The sequence below is a fragment of the Pelobates fuscus genome, chromosome 4, assembly GCF_036172605.1.
Source record: "Pelobates fuscus isolate aPelFus1 chromosome 4, aPelFus1.pri, whole genome shotgun sequence".
NCBI lineage: Eukaryota > Metazoa > Chordata > Amphibia > Anura > Pelobatidae > Pelobates > Pelobates fuscus.
The window spans coordinates 144,869,252-144,890,410 of NC_086320.1; the positions used below are offsets into that span (position 1 = coordinate 144,869,252).

At 37.8% G+C, this 21,159-nt stretch overlaps 1 protein-coding gene across 6 annotated transcripts in view; it reads left to right on the forward strand.

The window, feature by feature from the left end:
* Nucleotides 1-261: 261 nt before the first annotated feature.
* Nucleotides 262-21,159, forward strand: part of NFATC1 (nuclear factor of activated T cells 1) — a 218,595-nt gene continuing 197,697 nt past the window's right edge. For 4 of the 6 annotated variants that reach the window (XM_063451648.1, XM_063451650.1, XM_063451654.1 and 1 more), the window contains exons 1-2: nt 262-915; nt 19,940-21,026. In XM_063451648.1, coding sequence (XP_063307718.1) covers nt 801-915; nt 19,940-21,026 — 1,202 coding nt within the window. In that variant the 5' untranslated portion in view covers nt 262-800. Of the gene's footprint in view, nt 916-8,596; nt 8,997-19,939; nt 21,027-21,159 lie in introns of those variants that run through there. The other 2 variants (XM_063451649.1, XM_063451653.1) reach the window with 1 other exon arrangement.

Genomic DNA, 21,159 nt, shown 5'->3' on the forward strand with positions numbered 1-21,159 from the left:
TCATTCAAGTCTCCTGATCAACCAGCACAAGTTCCACTCTCAGTTGAGCCAGAGCCTCTTACACATCCTCTGGCCATAGACACCCTCCAGCACTTAGTGTGATGCAGTCACTCGGAGACTGGAGAGGAGCAGTCCAGTTCACGTCACTTGCTATGGGCGGGGGGAGGTGCAGAAAGGGGGAGAGGGAGGGGAGAGGGGAAGGTGGTGTGTATGTGTGTAGGGGGTGTTTTCCAGCTTTAAAAAGGCAGCAGGCACATAGCAGGTCTGCGTCAGAGAGAGACTTTGAGACTTTACTAACTCCCAGCTTAACACAAGCAGCTAGAGAGAGAGAAATAAGTCACACACACATACACAGATACACACACTTCCTAAACTTCTCACTCATTCACTCCCCATGATAAGTGCATGCGGCTCCACAAGGCACACTTTAACACACTGACACACTTATACACATGTGCCAGTGCATAGAGTTGCTGATGTCACCTGTCTGCAGAACTGTAATGCCAGAGACAGCGTCCAGCAGCCAGTCACAGGTCAGCTAGGAGTTCTATCCACACACATAGAACTCTATATATTCTATATACACTGTATCAGGGATAGAACGTTCTGTGTTCTGGGAGAATCCTGAGTAACACACAGAGAAGTAGCCTGATAAAGCAGAGAATCCTGTGTCATTTCCAGGCACTCAGCCTAATTCCACACTCACACCCCTCCAGTCTCCTGACTCCTCATCAGGTGAAAGAAGACCCAGTGCAAGTGGAATCAGATCCAGCACAGAATTGCTCGGGATCACCGAGTGGATGCCACGCACCAGTGTTTCGGCCGCCGCTCCTTCCACTCTGCTCCCAGCCTGCCTCAGAGACACTGTGGATTTCCAGCCCTTCTTCCCATTCATCATGAAGGCAGCGGAGGAAGGTACAGTGTGACAGGCCCTCTGCCGGACCCAATAGCCATTTGGGAATAGTGTGAGTGAGTGCGTGGAGCTGTCAGCGAGGGCCATTTCTGGACAGGACACGGAATGTGTGGCTGAGCCACTTTGTGTGGATTTTAGTTACAGTGTGTGCGTGCTGTGGCTGTGAAACTCTGTGTAGATCTGACAGCCTGTGTGTTGATGTGTCACAGTGTGTGGATCTCACAGTCTGAGTGGACGTGCACTGTGTGTGGATCTGGGCATGGGCAATATGAAACGTTTTTACTAAATTATGGGTTAATCTCTTCAGTGTGTTTTGCAGCTTGCCACTGTATGTGGATCTGACAGTGTGTAGATGTGCCACTGTTTGTGAATGTAATAGTGTGTAGATGTGCCACAGTATGTAGATCCGATAGTGTGTAGATGTGCCACTGTAAATGTATCTAATACTGTGTAGATGTGCCACTGTATATTGATCTAATAGTGTGTAGATGTGCCACTGTATATGGATCTAATAGTGTGTAGATGTGCCACTGTATATTGATCTGATAGTGTGTAGATGTGCCACTGTTTGTGAATGTAATAGTGTGTAGATGTGCCACAGTATGTAGATCCGATAGTGTGTAGATGTGCCACTGTAAATGTATCTAATACTGTGTAGATGTGCCACTGTATATTGATCTAATAGTGTGTAGATGTGCCACTGTATATGGATCTAATAGTGTGTAGATGTGCCACTGTATATTGATCTGATAGTGTGTAGATGTGCCACTGTATATGGATCTAATAGTGTGTAGGTGTGCCACTGTATATTGATCTGATAGTGTGTAGATGTGCCACTGTATATGGATCTAATAGTGTGTAGATGTGCCACTGTATATGGATCTGATAGTGTGTAGATGTGCCACTGTATATTGATCTGATAGTGTGTAGATGTGCCACTGTATATTGATCTGATAGTGTGTAGATGTGCCACTGTATATTGATCTGATAGTGTGTAGATGTGCCACTGTATATTGATCTGATAGTGTGTAGGTGTGCCACTGTATATTGATCTGATAGTGTGTAGATGTGCCACTGTATATTGATCTGATAGTGTGTAGATGTGCCACTGTATATGGATCTAATAGTGTGTAGGTGTGCCACTGTATATTGATCTGATAGTGTGTAGATGTGCCACTGTATATTGATCTGATAGTGTGTAGATGTGCCACTGTATATTGATTTGATAGTGTGTAGATGTGCCACTGTATATTGATCTGATAGTGTGTAGATGTGCCACTGTATATTGATCTGATAGTGTGTAGATGTGCCACTGTATATTGATCTGATAGTGTGTAGGTGTGCCACTGTTTATGGATATGACAGTGTGTAGTTGTGCCACATAGCGTGTCTGTCGTTCCATGTGTGGTTCTGACAGTCTCCTTGGATGGATGTGTCTATGTGTGGATTTTAGCGCCTGCCATATAAGTGTACATAGGTCTATAGACACTTTAGAAGTGCACAGATTTGATAAAGTTAACCTGCCACAGATACAGCAGTACGTGGTTTAGAGAGATGGGTGAGCGCTGGGTTGCATTCAGCTTTCCGGCATTAAACTGTCTTTCTTGCAGGATATACTGTGGAAATAATGAGTGAAAATCGTACAATTTGCAGGTTGGCATCATGGCACTGACATGTCTGTGTTATGTATGAGCTGGGTATAAAGTATAACAGACTCTTCTTGGCTGCTACACACATTATTTGTAGATAGCCCATATCTCTAATTGGTGGCCATTGACTAGTGTTTTTATTACTTTATTGCTTAATCATACCTTAAATGATTATGATTCTTTTCCATTTATGCAATAAGAGTTGCCTTTATTTTCCAAGTCACATTACACACCGAACCACGAAAGTGGTGACCTGTGTGATTATTACAACGTAAGCATGCATTCCAGATATCAAATATCTACATATCTAGTTGTATTAACTATTACTCAGTAAGATCCTTACCAGGTCACTGAGTGAGTACCAGCATCAAAATAACTAAAAACCTTCTCTATCTCTTTATGATCCCCCATTTGTTTGCCAAGGAATAATCTAAACCAAAATTCTGAAAGTGGAGCAATCACCATGGAAACAAATGGAATGTATTGTCCCAGAATGGATCATATTGTGAACTTGTATGTTGATATCATCACTTTGTGTGTGTGTGTTTCTTTTCTCATCAATACATTACAAAGGAGTGTTTTTGATGATTTTATGGGTGTGAGTTAAATTATCTTTGTTTCTGAACAGGTGTAATACATTAAATATACATTACAGCTGGTGGATAGTCTGTATCCCTCCCCTGATTCTGTATTGTTTACTTGTTATAGTTTGCTTTATACAGCTCAGATACTATTTACAATTGGGTATTATTAGAACGTTCAGGAGTTATGGATGTGCTATATTATTTTGCAATCACACAATAGAGGGGATTCCTGATCACGGAGAATAGCTGGGATGTCTCGTGGTGTTTCCCGGTATTCCCCCAGCCAGCTGTCATTTTATCTGGATTCCTCCCCTGTAGGTGTCTCCTCATCTGCTCACTGCTTCCAGCCAGATGTGTGCAAGACAGGTAGTGATTCCTCCCTTGTATACTTAAAGCCAGATGTGTACTGAGCAGATAGTAATTCCCACATTGATTTATATATATATATATATTTTGCCGTTCTAATTAGTGACAAGGTTCCAGAGACAAGCCACCAATTCTGCATGTTTCAAAATGTCCTTAAAAAAATAAATAAAAGACTAGCTAAGTCGAGCTAGCACAGTGCAGGTCTTTGTGCAGTAATACTGGACAGTTACAGTAGGCAGTAGACTAAATTATGATGAAATACAAACTAGCACTGTTTAGGCACACCCATAATTAAAACCATTCGCAGAAGTTTAAATGGTTGAAATCCTAAATAGCTTTGAGAATTGAGATCAATTACGGATTGCCATAGGTTTCAGGGCGAATTCTTAGCTTCCTTTTCTATTCCAGGAGAATTTTTTTTAAACCGATAATTTGGCATAGTCCACGTGTCAGTGAATTCTGAGACCTGCATTTGTGTGGAATGGGCTGCAATAGTGATTTCTTTTAGGTGGAATAATTGGAGAAGGGACACAGGCAAAGCTACCGAAGTTTATTATTTTTTTAACGACTTTGGAATTCTCAGTAAATATATATACATTGTTTTAAACACATTACTGGTAGATCATATTATCAGTATTAAAAAAAGAAACAACTCAGTGTGCAGAGCGGGCTAGGATTGCATGATATTTATGACGTCAGCACACTTTATAATGACAGAGGGCATTATTTTCTGACGTCATTACACCAGTTAGCACATGACACGTTTAAAATATTTATTCCGAAATAATCAACTATTTTAAATCTGAACACAAACACCTTAGTGGTTAATCCGATATATAATTGCCTCATTTGTGATATAGTTGAGTTGGATTTCATCTTGTCTAAATTTATGTCTTAGACATAAAATAAAGTCAGTGAAAAAATATGCTAGCTTTGATATCTTCTGCCAAATAATAGTGAATACACAGTGCATTTTATTTACAGCGAAAGGTGACATTACAGTCACAATGATCACCGATGACTTACTTTTGCACTGCAAATGTTTGTGAACCACATTTCCACTGATGCTTTGCTATCTGGGCATTATGGGAAATATTTCCAAACACATTAATTTGCAAGGATAGCCATCACTGTGTTAGAATGTAGTGTCATGTATTATTTGTGTATGGTGTAATGTTAATTTAGACCTTAGGTACTCTAGTGTCTGATCAAGGTTTAGCTTACCCATAATTAACCCCCATATACCCACTGAATTGATTGAAATGCACAATCTAATTATTTTTCCATGTTGAGATTTGTCATTGTACATTTATCAGTTAGAAAGGAACCTAAATACATTAATCAGTATTATACTTGTAACTTTGAAAAATATTAATTTAATCAACTTGCAAATATTAGAAAGTAAGCAGAACTAGGTTTTTCTCCAAATTGTGATTTATGATCAACATAAGCTTCTTGTAGTGTTTAGGCCAGAATTCCTGAGTTTTAAATATGTTCTACCTAGTAATGAGCTTTTTACTTTTTTGGCCTAAATGCTGAAAATTCACGTAACAATGTGTTCTAAACACACATTCATGTTTTACCTTACTTCTATTTAAACTGCATTCAGGGGGTTAATATTAAATTGGGGCAATGTTACATATGTGCCAAGTGTTTGATAGTGTCTGCGTTGTTAATAAAAACACACGTAATATATATTGCCAAGGCAGCAGCCAGCCTCAATGAAAGCATGCATTATTTGCTGTATAACATACTGTACATGCGAGTCTCTATTTCTGTGGTTAAACATATTAGTGTGCCAATATACACCAAGATTTGCAGTAACATTTAAAAGAATTAATAGATTTTGATATACGGCAATCAGTTTTAGGAAGCACAATCAAATAAGCAAGAGTGTTAAAAGACACAGGAAGGCCACATGCTGGGACATACCTCGATAAGGTAATATTAAGGTTATTCTGTAAGGGCCTTGCTTACCAGTTTAAGACAAATGGTCAAATCAATAGTTACTAAAAAGACAGGAAGAAAAAAATTAGAATTTTAAAAAATATAAAAAAATTATTTTAGCAGTGTTTGAAGAAAGATAAAAATGATGATACACTTTTCAGCTTCATAATAATGTATCCTACACCAATAAGAATATGTATTTTATGATGAAAGTGGTTTTATATAATTACCCAAATAAATATAATTAATGTTTAGCACATTTACTACAGTATGCATTCACTATAAATACACATGCATCATACCTTTATGTGCATATTGTGCATGTCTGCTTGTACATAAATGTGTGTGAATAATTTTATAATAATAATTACAATAATAATTGTAGTATGATTTAAAAACACAATTGTGTATTAAAATCTCTAGAAGTCATCTAGTGTTTCCCCAACATTATAATGTATTATTTTTAAGCACTGCTTATGGGTTATCAAATTAATCAAATATGTAAAAAAAAAATAAAAAAATCTAACACAATAGCTGTTCATGTAGAGTTATCAAAAACTGGGTCATTTTTTAAGAAGAAAAAAGTAATAAAAATAATTTATTTGTGGAAAAATCTGACCCATTATACCCAGCAATTTCTCTTAATTTATAGATTTCATATTTTTCATAATTTGGTCTCCTAATACTAAATATCTCAAAAAAAATAAACTGGAAGTGAGAGCCTTCTATTATTATTATTATTATTATTATTATTATTATTATTATTATTATTATTGCCATTTATAAAGTGCCAACAGATTCCGTAGCACTTTACAATATTATGAAAAGGGGGATTTAACTATAAATAGGACAATTACAAGAAAACTCACAGGAGCAATAGGTTGAAGAGGACCTTTTGTGACAAGCATATTTATTAAATTACATTGCAGTACCAACACCTAAGTTAAGCTGTCGGTATGAGCTAATACAAGATATCTATATTTGAGGTATCACAAAAATAAATAAATTAATAAAATAGTGCTTTATTTTAAACATTTAGATAAATAGATCGATAGACAGACAGACAGATGATAGATAAATAGCTAGAAAGATATACAGATAGATATATAGATAGATAGATAGATAGATAGATAGATAGATAGATAGATAGATAGATAGACAGACAGATAAATAGATAGATAGGTAATACAAAGAGACTGATTTTGATATTGTTGTGCTACTACTGTAATACAGGTGCAATATGATTTATGATTTATTTTTATTGAACATATATGTAGCATTATTTCAATAAAATAGCATCACTACCCTTTTTATCTATGTGTATGTGATATACCATATAGACTGATTTGGGTAAAGAATTATAAAGTATGACTTGCTAGAACTTCACTTGTCATAAAATAGCAGAGCAAATCTGGCCTGTACTATTCACATTGATACACTATGGAGATTAATCCAAACAGCACCTCACATTAGACACAAGGCATGCAACGCCATCTAAATTACCGTGCACATTCCTGTAAGGCCTGCCCATGTATGTACACATTCTGCAGGCCTGGTTAGCTTGTCTGTAATTCACTGTATCTATAATGGAGAAGCTACCCACACACAGGGCCTATTCTTTAAATACTCTCTAATACCCTAAAATAAGCAAACATCTACTCAGGGATAGAGATCAGATGGGTTTGGGATGAAGCCATTAATGTATTATCTTGACACAAGTTAAAACATCTTTAAGGTTGTTGCTCTGTAATTCAGTGTGTTAGATAACAATGTATATAGGCTATAGTTACTAATTAGGTGACAGTGTATATAAACCAGTCGGCCAAGCAGAGCCCAGGGCTTCTTTACTTTTGATTTTCCATTTTATATAAAAAAAGAAAAAAAAAACGAAACACACAAACCTTCAAAATAATGAATTTTAACTATTTGAATGTTGGTATGGTCTAACCATTTGAATTCACAATCCACTGCCTATTCCCATTCTAGTTGCACAAAACAAAATTTTATATTGGTCACAATTGTATAGCTCTTGTATAACAACGACAATGTAAATAAACTCACACATAAAAATAAAATAAAGTATATATATATATATAGTAACAATATTAATGTACTGACAATAGGCAATGTTTTAGGGACATAGAAGTGCAGGTTTATTCATGACGTTTGTCCTCAATACAATTTAGCTAGCATTGAGGCTGCTTTACCTGCACTGATCACTTTCCCAGGCTGACAGATGCCATCTGGCTCTCTGGAGCTGTGTGAATAGTTTATTAGCACTAGTGGGTGCTACAACTAAACACAAACACTTGCTGTGGAGACAGTGAGACACCCTCCCCACAGCTCCTTGACACTGCAGGGCTCAAGCTTAGTGTTACAAATTAATTATATTGTTCAGAATGATACTGCTGGGGTTCGCAGACTACATTATAAATGTAACAAGTGAACAGACACAATATAAACCCTAATAGTACAGTGTATCAAGGTTAGACGTGTAAGTTGGGACAGGGGGAGGGGGAGGCTGTCACAGTCATCAAACAAACCTTTCACACTGGGTTGTTAATGGGACCTTTTGACAACTATAGAAACCAATTACCGGCTGTTTATGGATACGAGGTGGAGGAGGGAGACTTTGTCACAAATGAATGACAACTTCTGGCCACAACTCCCACTAAGCTCATCCAGATGGGAGTAATAGTAGTAGTAGTAGTAGTAGTAGTTAGTAGGCCTGGGGGTCTGAGTTACAGCTGGAATGTGTAGAAGTTGGTCATCGGGAAGACCTCCAGCTTTTAGAAGCCAGCCTTCAAGTTGGCACAGCGTGATGGGAGTTGTCGTTTTTGGAGCAGCAGTCAGGGCTATGTGTGTCAGTGTCCCCGGGCTGTGTGAGGTTTATTTTATCCCAGGGAAGGCAGAGCTCAGTGTTTACACAAACCCGGAAACATCAACACAGAGAAAGAGAGAGCGGGCTGACAGAGGGCCAGGGGTCACTGCCTAAGGGCCACCCACAGGGCCAGCAATCTATACCCAGCCTGGGTCAGTGTCCGGCCCCCGGGGACTGCCCGCCTGGGAGTGAGCTGCCAGCCGGGGACAGGCCGGTGTGTGCTGGCGGCGGGGGGGAGGGAGGGGGGCAGAGACAGCCATCACAATAAGGGAAGTGCCGCTCTCTCAGATCATCCCGAGACATGCGTGCAGTGTGAGAGAGACGGCCTGCCTGAGACAGCGACCGGGGCTGGGGAGACACCGCCAGAGACAGCTGGCCGCGGGCAGAGACAGTCACAGAGAGTGCCGCTGGCCCTGTCACTCACTCTCACAGGAGGAGCTCCGAGTGCACTTTATTACCCGGGGGGAGCTCGGCTCAGACAGCGGGAGGAGGAGGAGGAGGAGGGACCGCGGGCAGCTTCAGCAACAGGTCCCCGGCCGGCAGGCAGCACCCAGCGCCCCCAACAGACATGAGCGGCCCCGGGGAGGAACCCGAGCTCGACTTCGACTACCTGTTCGAGTATGAGTACAAGAGCGGGGAGCTGGCCCCGGACAAAGGTCGGTACTCACACTCACACTCAGCCAGCCAGCCAGCGGGCACTGAGAGCGGGGAGAGCTCCGCCTGGCACTGACAGCGCACACCGCCTGCTCTGCATGGAGCTCTGTATGGGAGCTCTGCATGGAGCTCTGGCTGTCACTGGCCGCTGCTGGGAAAGTTATAGCCACACTGTACGGGGTGCGGGCTCCGCATTGTATGTTATTATTTTTTGCCCTTCTGGCAGTGAAGAGGTTAAGGGGTATGTGTCTCGGTCACCATATGCTTTGCTGATGGCACTGCCTCGTCACAGGGAGGAGCGACACAGACAGCAATGACCTCCAGGGTCAGGACTTGCTTTTCTAGTCCTCTCATTCATCCTCTGAGGGGCCACAAGCCCAGACAGGCTCTGCTTATTATCACTCTCAATCACCCTCTGAGGGGCCACAAGCACACACAACTTTTATATATGTGTGTATGTGTATATATCGAGAGAGAGAGACAGAGAAGTGTATATATACTACGATATATGTACAATCTTGCAGTATTTTTTAACCCCTTAAGGACCAAACTTCTGGAATAAAAGGGAATCATGCCATGTCACACATGTCATGTGTCCTTAAGGGGTTAAAATGCATTTATTTATTTTTGGGGAGGGGGAAGGGAGGAATGCAAGGAGGACACGTTAATAGTTATGGATAGACAACCGAGGAATATTTAAGGCATGTTAATTCCTGAAGTATTGTTTCTAATTCACTTCAATACATTTTTATATATACATTTCTGTTATGAGAATATAGTCATGATATATAAGTGACATTGACCAAGGACAAACTAATAATAGCAACTGTTTTGGTAATAGTCACTTTTCGATATAGCCAACTGCATCTCTTTAGTGACATGCTAGACATATAATATTTCTAAACAATATAACTTTTTTTTTTTAACTCAGAGTGATACTTTTAGTGTCTTCACTTATAGATGTTACCATGCAACTCATCTTAGCAACCTTAATTTATTTTTTATTTTTGTATTATTTCACTTCAGTTTAATCACATAGGCAATGTTTAAGCACACATTATATTCCCTACAAAGATTAGGATTGTCACTTAGACAACTTTAAAGGTTTATGGAAGTGATGATACCCCAGTTATTTTATGGTGTAAGTTCATCATCATCATGTACAATCAGCCTCAGAGTTAGCCATCACTTGCCTATGCACTAAATAGTAAGTTAAACTGACAAGTGAGTTGTAGTCACTAAACTAAGAAGTGTAACAAATTGCAGAATTTATGCAATAGTTCTTATAGAAAGAATCACAACTCATCACAGCTTTTCTATTTCAGTGTAAATTTTGCTAAATTGATTTCTGTTTTCTACAGTTTGGTGACTCAGTCACAACTGGTTTTGCAAAATATAGGCCAAGATACTCAGGTTGAAAAACAATCCCATTTAGCAATGTAACAAATATTTTTTAAATCAATTATTTTGGTCTAAATTTTAAACTGTTTTTACCTCATCACAACCTGGAGGTTAATAACGAGGCCATACAACATTTGTCTACTAAATGTAGCTAGACAAGCATAGACACTTTAGTGACTTGAATTTTTTGACTATCTTATTCAATATTCTCTTTACCTCTATCATTATTTTTTTTCAATTGTCTGAGTTGATTAGTTTTATAACCAGATATTTCTCATTGACACATCAGATTTGTTATTCACTGTACCAATGCATAAGTACCTATGGTTCTCAGATTAACAATTTAATAATAGCTAATAACTTTATCCTCTTACAACACTGACGATGTACTCCACACTGCACAAATACTTTTTTTTATAGACATATCCATGAACCTAACAGCTTGCAATCTTAATTTCTGTGCCTTCAGGCATAGTGAGTAAAAGTGAATTCATTCAGGTCATGAACAGTTCACATAGCTCATGCTGGAATTAGGGTTGCTACCTATTGTGAATATAAATAAAATACTGACATTGCAATCACATGGAAGCATGTTATTGCTTGCTTAAACTATATTGGGCCTTAGTTAGATATGTATCAAATTGCCACACTACGAGGAATGAACTAAAGTGCAAACTTTTGGCCAACTTTGTGTTTTTGGAAGAATTATCCACTATATTTCAACCTAAGCCAATTCAGTTTACATTTTATAGTTTTATTGCCTGCCGATCACAGTTCATTGTTTAGTGGATTAGCCTCATATTGCAAAATGTAGGTTAAACTAGCACAGCGGTGACTACTACCTAGTGGAATAATATTTCCAATTCACTACAGCTCAGTTTAGTGTATACCATTACTCTGTCTCAAATATAATACAGTGGCTTATTAGTTAGTCCATCACTTTTATATGTCCTGCAGCTGAGCACTACTGTCATTTTAGTGCAACTTAGAGATAACATTAATTTGCTAACTTTTACTTTAATATATCTATTGCTTATTTCACATGAACAAAATATAATATGCCACCCTGTGCAGTTGTATAATGGGGGCAGAAGTTAAAATGCTTTATGTTTTATTGTTTCTTGCTTATTTTTTGTGTGTTTGTTTATTTATAAGCAGGTTTCAAAGTTGAGATATAATACAGCGGATTTACTTGCACAACAGCTTGTTTTGCAGTTGTTTTTTTTAATCTGATTTGAAGCTTGTTGACTTTCATTTATATAGGGTGGAACTTTGCATGCATCGCCCATTTTTTTTTTATTAGATTTTTTCGTATTAGGAATTGAAGTTTATCAGTTTATCAGACTGTGTGTTGAGTCTGAATTCACTTCAGCAAAATACCTTGCTTGCATTTTTAAAGTTTTTGAATACATGTGATTTCCGAGTTTGTCTGTTGATAATCATGATTTTGGTCTGTTCACAAAAAGTAGTGGTGAGTTAATCCCAACTTGTAAACTTCAAGTTAAGTTATAAACTGTGCAGTTCGGATAACTTTGAGATTTCTTCAAACACAGCTGGTTTAGCCCAAATTTGAAAGTTCACTATTTATCTAAAATATGTGTTTATATCAAGGATGCAACATTCCAGTTTCTCGTTAATATTCTTATAATATTATGCTTTTTACCAATCAGAGAACCAAAGCATACTTTTTGTGCCTTGTAAGCAGAGTGTAGTTTGGAACCCCGGTGGATGGGGTGTGACATTATAGGAAAATATTTATAATGATTTAAACAGGTACTATTCAGCTAAGTGTTTAGATAGTTTGAGAATTATTTATTAAAGTTTTCTGTTCTAAAAACGTGGTGCAAATTGTAAAAGTGGAGGGGTCACTATTGGAATGTTTCCACTGGCTTTCCTGGTGATTGCCTACATTTTTAGTACTTTTAAAACATAATGCTTTGACAAATCTCCCCCTACTTATTGATTTCCATAGCGGTTGTTCGTTATTTCACAACTGATCCCCGAATAGCACCTGGTTTTACACTAGTGATGTCCGGAACCGTTCGCCGGCGAACATAGCGTGTTCGCGGTCGTGAACACGCGCGATGTTCGGTCCGCCCCTATTCGTCATGGAGGTGGGAGGGTCTAGGAGGGAGGGTCTGCTGCTGATTGGCTGGAATGTGTCTGCTGACTGTGAGGTACAGGGTAAAACCGGCGAACGGTTCCCGGCGAACTGTTCGGGACATCACTATTTTACACTGATAATTCATAAAGAGTATCTGGACCCAGCATAGTACCTCAGTGTTTGCAAGTGGAGTTTATAGTGTTTGTGGTTGGAGTAAATGGTGCAGTTACCAAGTAAAATAACTATCGTTTAAACTGGCTTTGTGTGAGAGACTCCTTTTCATATCAATAATATAACTTTTCTTTTTCTATTTGTTGTTTAATCTCCAATAAAAATGATACTTTAAAGCATCTGCATTTTTATATATGAAAATGTACAGCTATTTGTATATAGTTTTGTACTGAACATACATTATTTGTGAAAACAAGATCTATGCTCAGCATTGTCCCTGCCTAGTCATAGAACTCAGTTCTGTAGGTTTTAGTAGGAAACATTCTCCTGTGGGTATTAATTTTGCAGTTGTACTTTCTTGTCTTTGCATTCTGCATGCTTGCCAGGCGTGTTTACTGTGAAATTATTAGGATCCGATTGAGAGACCCCAAAACCCAGTACACCATGCTTTTTTACATGGCATAGTTAGTAAGATCCTATTATTTAGGCTGCATAGATCTCTGTTTTAAAAGAAATTAAAATAAAATAAAACATAAATAAATATGCAAAAAGTCAAGGTCTTGATAAGGATGCCCCTTTTAAGGACCACCCTAACTAGGATCATCTACCAGATACTAAGTTAAATGAGGTGAAAGCCAACTGGAGGTGCTACAGATAAGGGACGTTAAGAAAAATGCCTAATGAGAGCATTAAAATATAGCTCCTGAGTGCAGAGATGCATCAAAGCCATGCAGGCCAGTACAGTAGGGTGCTACAACAGATTGATATTGTACAGTGCTAGCGCGTGGTAGAGAGAATGTCTTCTGTGTATGTTTCCTGTACATCTTCCCACTCTGTAATTGTCATCAAGTGACAGGTCCTATGATCTTTGCTGGAAACATAACTCCTGCCTTATGCACTGTTCACCAGAGTGACTGACGCAAGCTGACATGCGTTTTGTTGTTCCATTCCGATGAACTAACAGTGACCATCACCCCTACATGCGGTTTTAGAATCATTTGGTTTTATGAGGCCACATGAACAGGGACTAGCAGGCTTCTAGTATTCTTTCATAAGAAAACAAAGTTGAGTCTTCATGGAGGCTCTTTGTATATGTGTGTCAAACTAGTTCATGAATAAGGAAATGTTTGACTTTTCCAGATAATCAGATTCGTAACACACTGGAGGCCAGGGGGATGCAAGAGTTTATATTTCACCTCATAGTTATGTAGAGTAGATTTACAATATCTTTTTGTTTTTCACAATAAAATTATTTTCCTAATTGTGTCTACCTGTTGTTGTTGTTGTTGTTGGCTTTTTGGTTTTCTTTTATAATTTATCCTGTTGTCTCGCTGTATAAATGTATATTAACTATATATTTTAAAATGTCCGCTTAAAAGTATTAATTAGCATCCAGTGGTTAGAAAATAATCTCCAGACTGTTTGCTGTGTTTGAGTATAATGTTATTAAAACAAATGCAACTCAATGGTTACCATATGTAAATCTATGAGAGAGCTGTTGCTAACCGTAATGTGAAAAGAACAGCAAACTGCACATACAAAGACAGCAAATATATCTTGTTGTCGTTTCTTGTACATAAAAAATGTATGAGAAGCATTTGAGCAATGGAAGAAGCTTTATTCTGCAAAATACATGACAGGTATGCTTTAACATTATTTTTGCTGTAGACAAGCCGTGCATCGTTCAGAAATACATGTACATTTGGAGACTTAGAAAAACTTTGCTTTGAGTTCGGCTGGGTAGATGATTTACTTTATTACGCTATACAGAAGACTTTAGAATCTATATGTATTTTGTTGATATGTTTTAGAACTGTGGAACTTTGGTAGGTAATGACTGAATGGTAAGAAAATGCAAGAATGGGGGTCAAGGGCTGCGCTTGAACAAAATAAGTAAAAAGTGTATAAAAATATATATAGATAAAATAAGCAATAATAATAAAATCAAGTAAAGTTCATCCGGATGTATAGAAAAATAAATATAAATGAAATTGAAACAGTCTCACTGGTGTGTAATGATACGGTAATAATCCTCAAGTGTTGCTCCGTCCGTATGGTAGGTAGTCCATATATGTGAAAATAAAAGAGAAAAGAAAAAGCTGCCAATGGTGAAATATTGTATGTCCAGATGTGGTATATATTCAAAGGAAATGTATTTCACTCACATTTGTTGGAGCTTTAGCCAGCTCTAGGAGAAAAGACACTTAGTGGTTTGATCCCCACTATCGGATATACTTAGATGGTTGGTCCGTCTATCCGGCTTGGGATTCCTGTAGTGTAGGCAGTGTTCTTTAATGCTGGGGAGATAGGTCCGCCTTTCCCGTATTGGATGGTAGATGTCCACGGAATATATATAAAACAGCAAATAGTGCTCTCAGTGTGAACAACAAGGTAATATATTTAAAAGAGTTATACTTACAAGAATAGAGCAGACAGGTACTGCTCTATTGCCACAGCGCTGGTGGAATTATCCCCACCTAAGGATTTCTTTTGACGGGATACACTCCGAATAAAAAATAAAAAATAGAATGATTAAAAGTAATAATAAAACTATAGTATGATAATATAAAAAATATAAAAAATGCCAGGAGTAGAAAAAGTGTATAAAATACAATAAAAATAAGTATACAATTGGTCCTAGTATAAAAGGTAACCAAAAATAACTTTTATTGATTAAAATACACTTATTAAAACCATTTACGCGTTTCACCTTTGGGGTTTTCTCAAAATGGTAAAAAGGTCTTACCAAAATGGTCTTTTTACCATTTTGAGAAAACCCCAAAGGTGAAACGCGTAAATGGTTTTAATAAGTGTATTTTAATCAATAAAAGTTATTTTTGGTTACCTTTTATACTAGGACCAATTGTATACTTATTTTTATTGTATTTTATACACTTTTTCTACTCCTGGCATTTTTTATATTTTTTATATTATCATACTATAGTTTTATTATTACTTTTAATCATTCTATTTTTTATTTTTTATTCGGAGTGTATCCCGTCAAAAGAAATCCTTAGGTGGGGATAATTCCACCAGCGCTGTGGCAATAGAGCAGTACCTGTCTGCTCTATTCTTGTAAGTATAACTCTTTTAAATATATTACCTTGTTGTTCACACTGAGAGCACTATTTGCTGTTTTATATATATTCCGTGGACATCTACCATCCAATACGGGAAAGGCGGACCTATCTCCCCAGCATTAAAGAACACCGCCTACACTACAGGAATCCCAAGCCGGATAGACGGACCAACCATCTAAGTATATCCGATAGTGGGGATCAAACCACTGAGTGTCTTTTCTCTTAGAGCTGGCTAAAGCTCCAACAAATGTGAGTGAAATACATTTCCTTTGAATATATACCACATCTGGACATACAATATTTCACCATTGGCAGCTTTTTCTTTTCTCTTTTATTTTCACATATATGGACTACCTACCATACGGACGGAGCAACACTTGAGGATTATTACCGTATCATTACACACCAGTGAGACTGTTTCAATTTCATTTATATTTATTTTTCTATACATCCGGATGAACTTTACTTGATTTTATTATTATTGCTTATTTTATCTATATATATTTTTATACACTTTTTACTTCTTTTGTTCAAGCGCAGCCCTTGACCCCCATTCTTGCATTTTCTTGTTTTCAATAAAGGGTTTCCCGAGGGATCTCCCTTTTAGGGTTGCTGCTTAATTGAATTAGCGCAGACTCTTCCTCCTTTTTGTTTAATGACTGAATGGTGTAGTGTAATATCTATTATTTTATACTTTATTTTCTCATAAAAGGTTTGCAATGACACTTACACTTGTTGTAGTATACCTCATGCATTGCACCCCGGACTAATTTATGCATCCCCAGGAGGAAATAAGTACGGTATTTACATTTGCTTTGAGTATGTACCCTGCTTTATTTTTTATTTTTTTTGGGTGGCGGGGGGTAATTTTAGGACTGTTAGCCTGTAAATAACACAATAAATACATTACTGTACATGGGGTTTTTGTTCTAACAAATATGAAAAAACACACATGGAAATAGATATTCCTAGTGATAAACAAATGGCACCATTATCACTGGATGTCAAACTTGAGCCTTATTCTCCTATCTGATCATCAACATTTTAAATGATCAATGAGATTCTGCAGCTGATAAATGGATCCTGATTTAAGTCACCAAATGGCATGTGGCTTAGTAGTTCCACAGTGGGATGCTGCCATCTGCCATTAACACCCCTGGCAAGCCGAGAACCGGGTGTACTGAGTGGAAGGAACTTCTGGCATACACTCTTTCAGATTTATTTATACAGAGCTAGAACTCTAATTATAGTCTATTTACTGGGCACTTAAAATTGCAGCCTCTGCCCTTTGTTGTACATGGGTGATAAGACAATAATACTGCACAGAGACATTGATTATTAAAAAAAAAAAAGGGAGCTATGTAATGTAAATTAAAAAAAAGTTTAAAAAAATAATAATCCAGAAAGCAAGCATACTGTGTTAGAAGGTGGCTTTACAGTCACAGCATGAATTGTTATGAGACGTTACTACTCTATGGCTGAATGACAAGTACCCCCTTCCATCCTTTTTTAGACTGGATGTAAGTGGGTGAATTCAACGTTGTGAATAAAACAACAATTTATATTTTAACTTTCCTTTTCAAAAGAACAATAGTTATTATAAACTCTGTCAATGAATACCTGAGTTACCTAATACATGCCATGATCCTCCACAAATTAGATACACAGTGGTTTTTTTTTTCTAGGTGCCTTCTAGATTTTTTTTCAAGCAAGAATCTGTTTCTAGGTTAACAATAATAATTTAAGAATATTTTAAATGAAAAGGTACTTAATATGAGGTGTGTATTTATATGCATTATTATTTATTTATTTTGATGTTTGAATGTCTTTCCTTTGTTATTTCCTAATAAAATATATAGCCTTACATTCACATGATGTAATTGGATAATTGGATTGCTGTAGTATAGATAAAAAATAGTGCAAAAACACCGGTTCTTGAAGCAAACCCCTACTTTTATGTCTACAAACGGTTGAGATTAAACTTCCGACTTAAAGCTAGTTATATGGCTTCTCTGACAGTAATTCTATTCAGTCACAGCTCAGTTTCATATGCTAATGTCTGCCATAGGCAAATTATTTCCTCTGAAGGCAAACAGTCAATTATGTTGGCAACAGGCACTGCTCATAGTGTGATACACTTTAGTCCTTAAAGAAACATTCCAGGCACCAAAACAACTTCATCTATATTATATTGTTATGATGCCAGGAGGCCCCTGTGTGAACTCGCACCTTCAGGGGTTAAACTGTTCTTGAATGGTTTAACCCCGAAGTTGAATCCAGCCTCGATCTCAGCTCAGGTGGCATCAGGCTTCAGAAATTTCAGTTTCCCTGGTAGAGGCGCTGCTGATCAGCGGTAAGCTGACACTCTTGGCCAGTCAGTGACTCCCCATTCACAAAACTGGCTTGAAAAAGGTAAGTTTCTTCTTAAGCCAGTTATGTGAATAGGGAGTTACTGATTGGCTGAGAGTGTCAGCTGACCGCTCTCAGCCAATCAGTGGCGAACCTGTCTGGTGGCACTCTGCTCTTAATGAAAGTGAAATTTCAGAAGTCTGATGCAGACTGGGGGGAGCTGAGATCAGCGCTAAAGACAACTTTGGGGTTATTTGTCTTATGCCTTATTCACTAAATCTGTGAAACTGGAGAGTAGAGAGAGAAGGGGACTTCACTTTTTTTAGATCAAATAAGCTGGAAAAATAACTGAAATTTGCAAATCCCTTCTCAATCATTCACACATTCTCAGAATACAGGCCCAAAGTTTCTCTAGTGGCGGTGAACTTTTACAGCCATATGGCAAGTGGACTGCAACAGGATTGCTTAAGTATACCTATCCTCATTGCCATTTATTATTTACAGTGATCTCTAAAGTTAGAGTTGTTGGGAATTCCAAGTGAATTTTAAATTCAAGGCCAATATAACCAAACTGGAAAAATTATCCAAGTCAGATATGTTTCCATGTCAGCTACTTTGGCCTTCAGTGTAAAATTCACTTTTTTTAAAGGGACAATATAGGCACCCAGACCACTTCAGCTCATTGAAGTCATCTGGGTGCAGTGTCCCCAATGCACTTAGTGCTGCAATGTAAAGATGAAGGTCTGCTTCCAGTGGCTGGCTACTTAAATCAATGCCTTCTTATGGGGAGGGCCTAATGTGTTCACGGTTGTGCATTAGCGCCTCCTCGTCAGTAACATCAGAGGAGGCACAACCAAGCACCGAGGAACTTCGGCGCTGGGATCAGGTAAGTACATAAAGGGTTTTTAACCCTTTTTTCCCCACCCTGGAAGGAGAGGGTGATGCGAGGAAAGGGGAGGCAGAGGGAACTGTAGTGCCAGAAATACAACTTTGTATTCCTGGCACTATAGTATCCCTTTAAATTCCAGACAAATCTCACTTTAGTGAATAACACTATTAGTTTCTCAGTTTCTATTCTTACTAATGTATCATTAAAATTTTATCATATTTTTACAGACGTTTTGGCCTTGCACCTAAGCCACCTCAGGCAAGGAGATTTAACTGTGCTTTGTTGATTAAGTTACCAATAGAGTGTAGTTCTACTTCAGGAGCTGGCATTTTATCTGAGAATAATTTTGATGCTCCAAACATTTTTTAAAAAAACCTTTTATTTCCTCAACATACACAACTGTATAGTCATATAGCATACTTCTTATCTATTTCTTTTTCTGATTCATAATTAATATCATTCATCTGCAGAACCTGGCTCCAAAGATGATGTACTTTGTCATTTTAGCAAACATATCTTTTCTAATTAAGCATAAGGACATACTGATCATCCCAGCCTGGTGGGGGAAGGGGTATCAAAAGCAGTTTATCTAAAAACAGAAAAGATTTTATTAAAGATTTAAATCACTTGGGATTGCAAGTGATATATATTTTTTTTTTCTAATTGGTCTGGGAGAAAAGGTTTTCCATGACAAAGCTTGTTGAGATAAGGTTAACTGCTGAAGAGTATATATAATATATACATGTGTGCTGCTTTCTAAAGAAATAAAAAAAAATATTTTAAATATTTCAAGTTCCCTCATGTTTTCGCATAGTCGTTTGGAGTAATACTTTAAAACTTGCATATGTAACTTTTTTTTTTTTTTTTAACCAGTGGATTTAAAATGAAGTTGCATGTCATCAGTTTTCTGTTGAACTAATTTGAGCATCTGTTGTCATCGCTTTTTTTCAGAGCACTATAACTATGCATCTTCCAGTTTAAGTTCCAATCTGTCACTGGGTGTGATGAACTCTTCATTATCAAACCCATGTCTTCAGTCACCAAATCCAGTCATTTCCATTATTCCATCTACAAGTCATTCATCTGGATATGGAGGAAATCTTGACAGTGAAGCCTCCGGATACTACCTGTCTCCCAATATAAGACCCAATGGAACTCCAACCTTAGAAAGTCCTAGAATTGAGATCACTTCATGTTTGGGAATGCATACCAATAACCAATTTTTCCATGAAGGAGATATTGAGGAGACCATCCCAAATACCAAGCGTACGCATTCCACTGTTACCTTGAACTTGCCAAATGTTGATGCCTATCGAGACCCTTCTTGTTTGAGTCCTGCCAGCAGTTTGTCTTCCAGAAGCTGTAATTCAGAAGCTTCATCTTTTGAATCAAATTATTCTTATCCATATACTTCCCCTCAGACATCACCATGGCAGTCACCATGTGTTTCACCCAAAACCACTGATCCGGAAGAAGGGTACCAGAGGAGTATGGTAGCGTGCACTTTGTTGGGTTCCCCTAGGCATTCTCCTTCAACATCACCCAGAACAAGTATACCAGAAGAAAATTGGTTAACCCCAAACTCACGTCCTACTTCTCCATGCAACAAAAGAAAATACAGCCTAAATGGTAGGCAGACCTCCTACTCACCACATCATTCACCAACTCCATCTCCTCATACTTCCCCAAGAGTTAGTGTAACGGATGAAACATGGCTGGGGAACACTCACCAGTATACTAGTTCTGCTATTGTTGCAGCAATTAATGCTCTCTCCACTGAACCGATAGACATGAACGATGGCATTCCAATTAAATCCAGAAAAACTGCAATGGATCATTCACCATCTATGTCTCTTAAAACAGAGCCAACTTGTGAGGACCACAACGCTTTGTCACCAGGTGGAGACCTATCACCTGAAGAATATTCTGGATTTCATCACATCAGGAAAGGAAGTTTCTGTGATCAGTATTTGTCTGTACCACAGCCTCCTTATCCATGGGTCAAACCAAAGAACATATCTCCTACATCATATATGAGGTAAGACCATGACATCACAACTTTCATATACCCTCTCATCATCACACAGTTTGTTTACAGAAAGTCACGTTATTTTGTGAACAATTAATGTAATACTTTTTGGGTAACAACTCAATAATCATTACTTCAGATA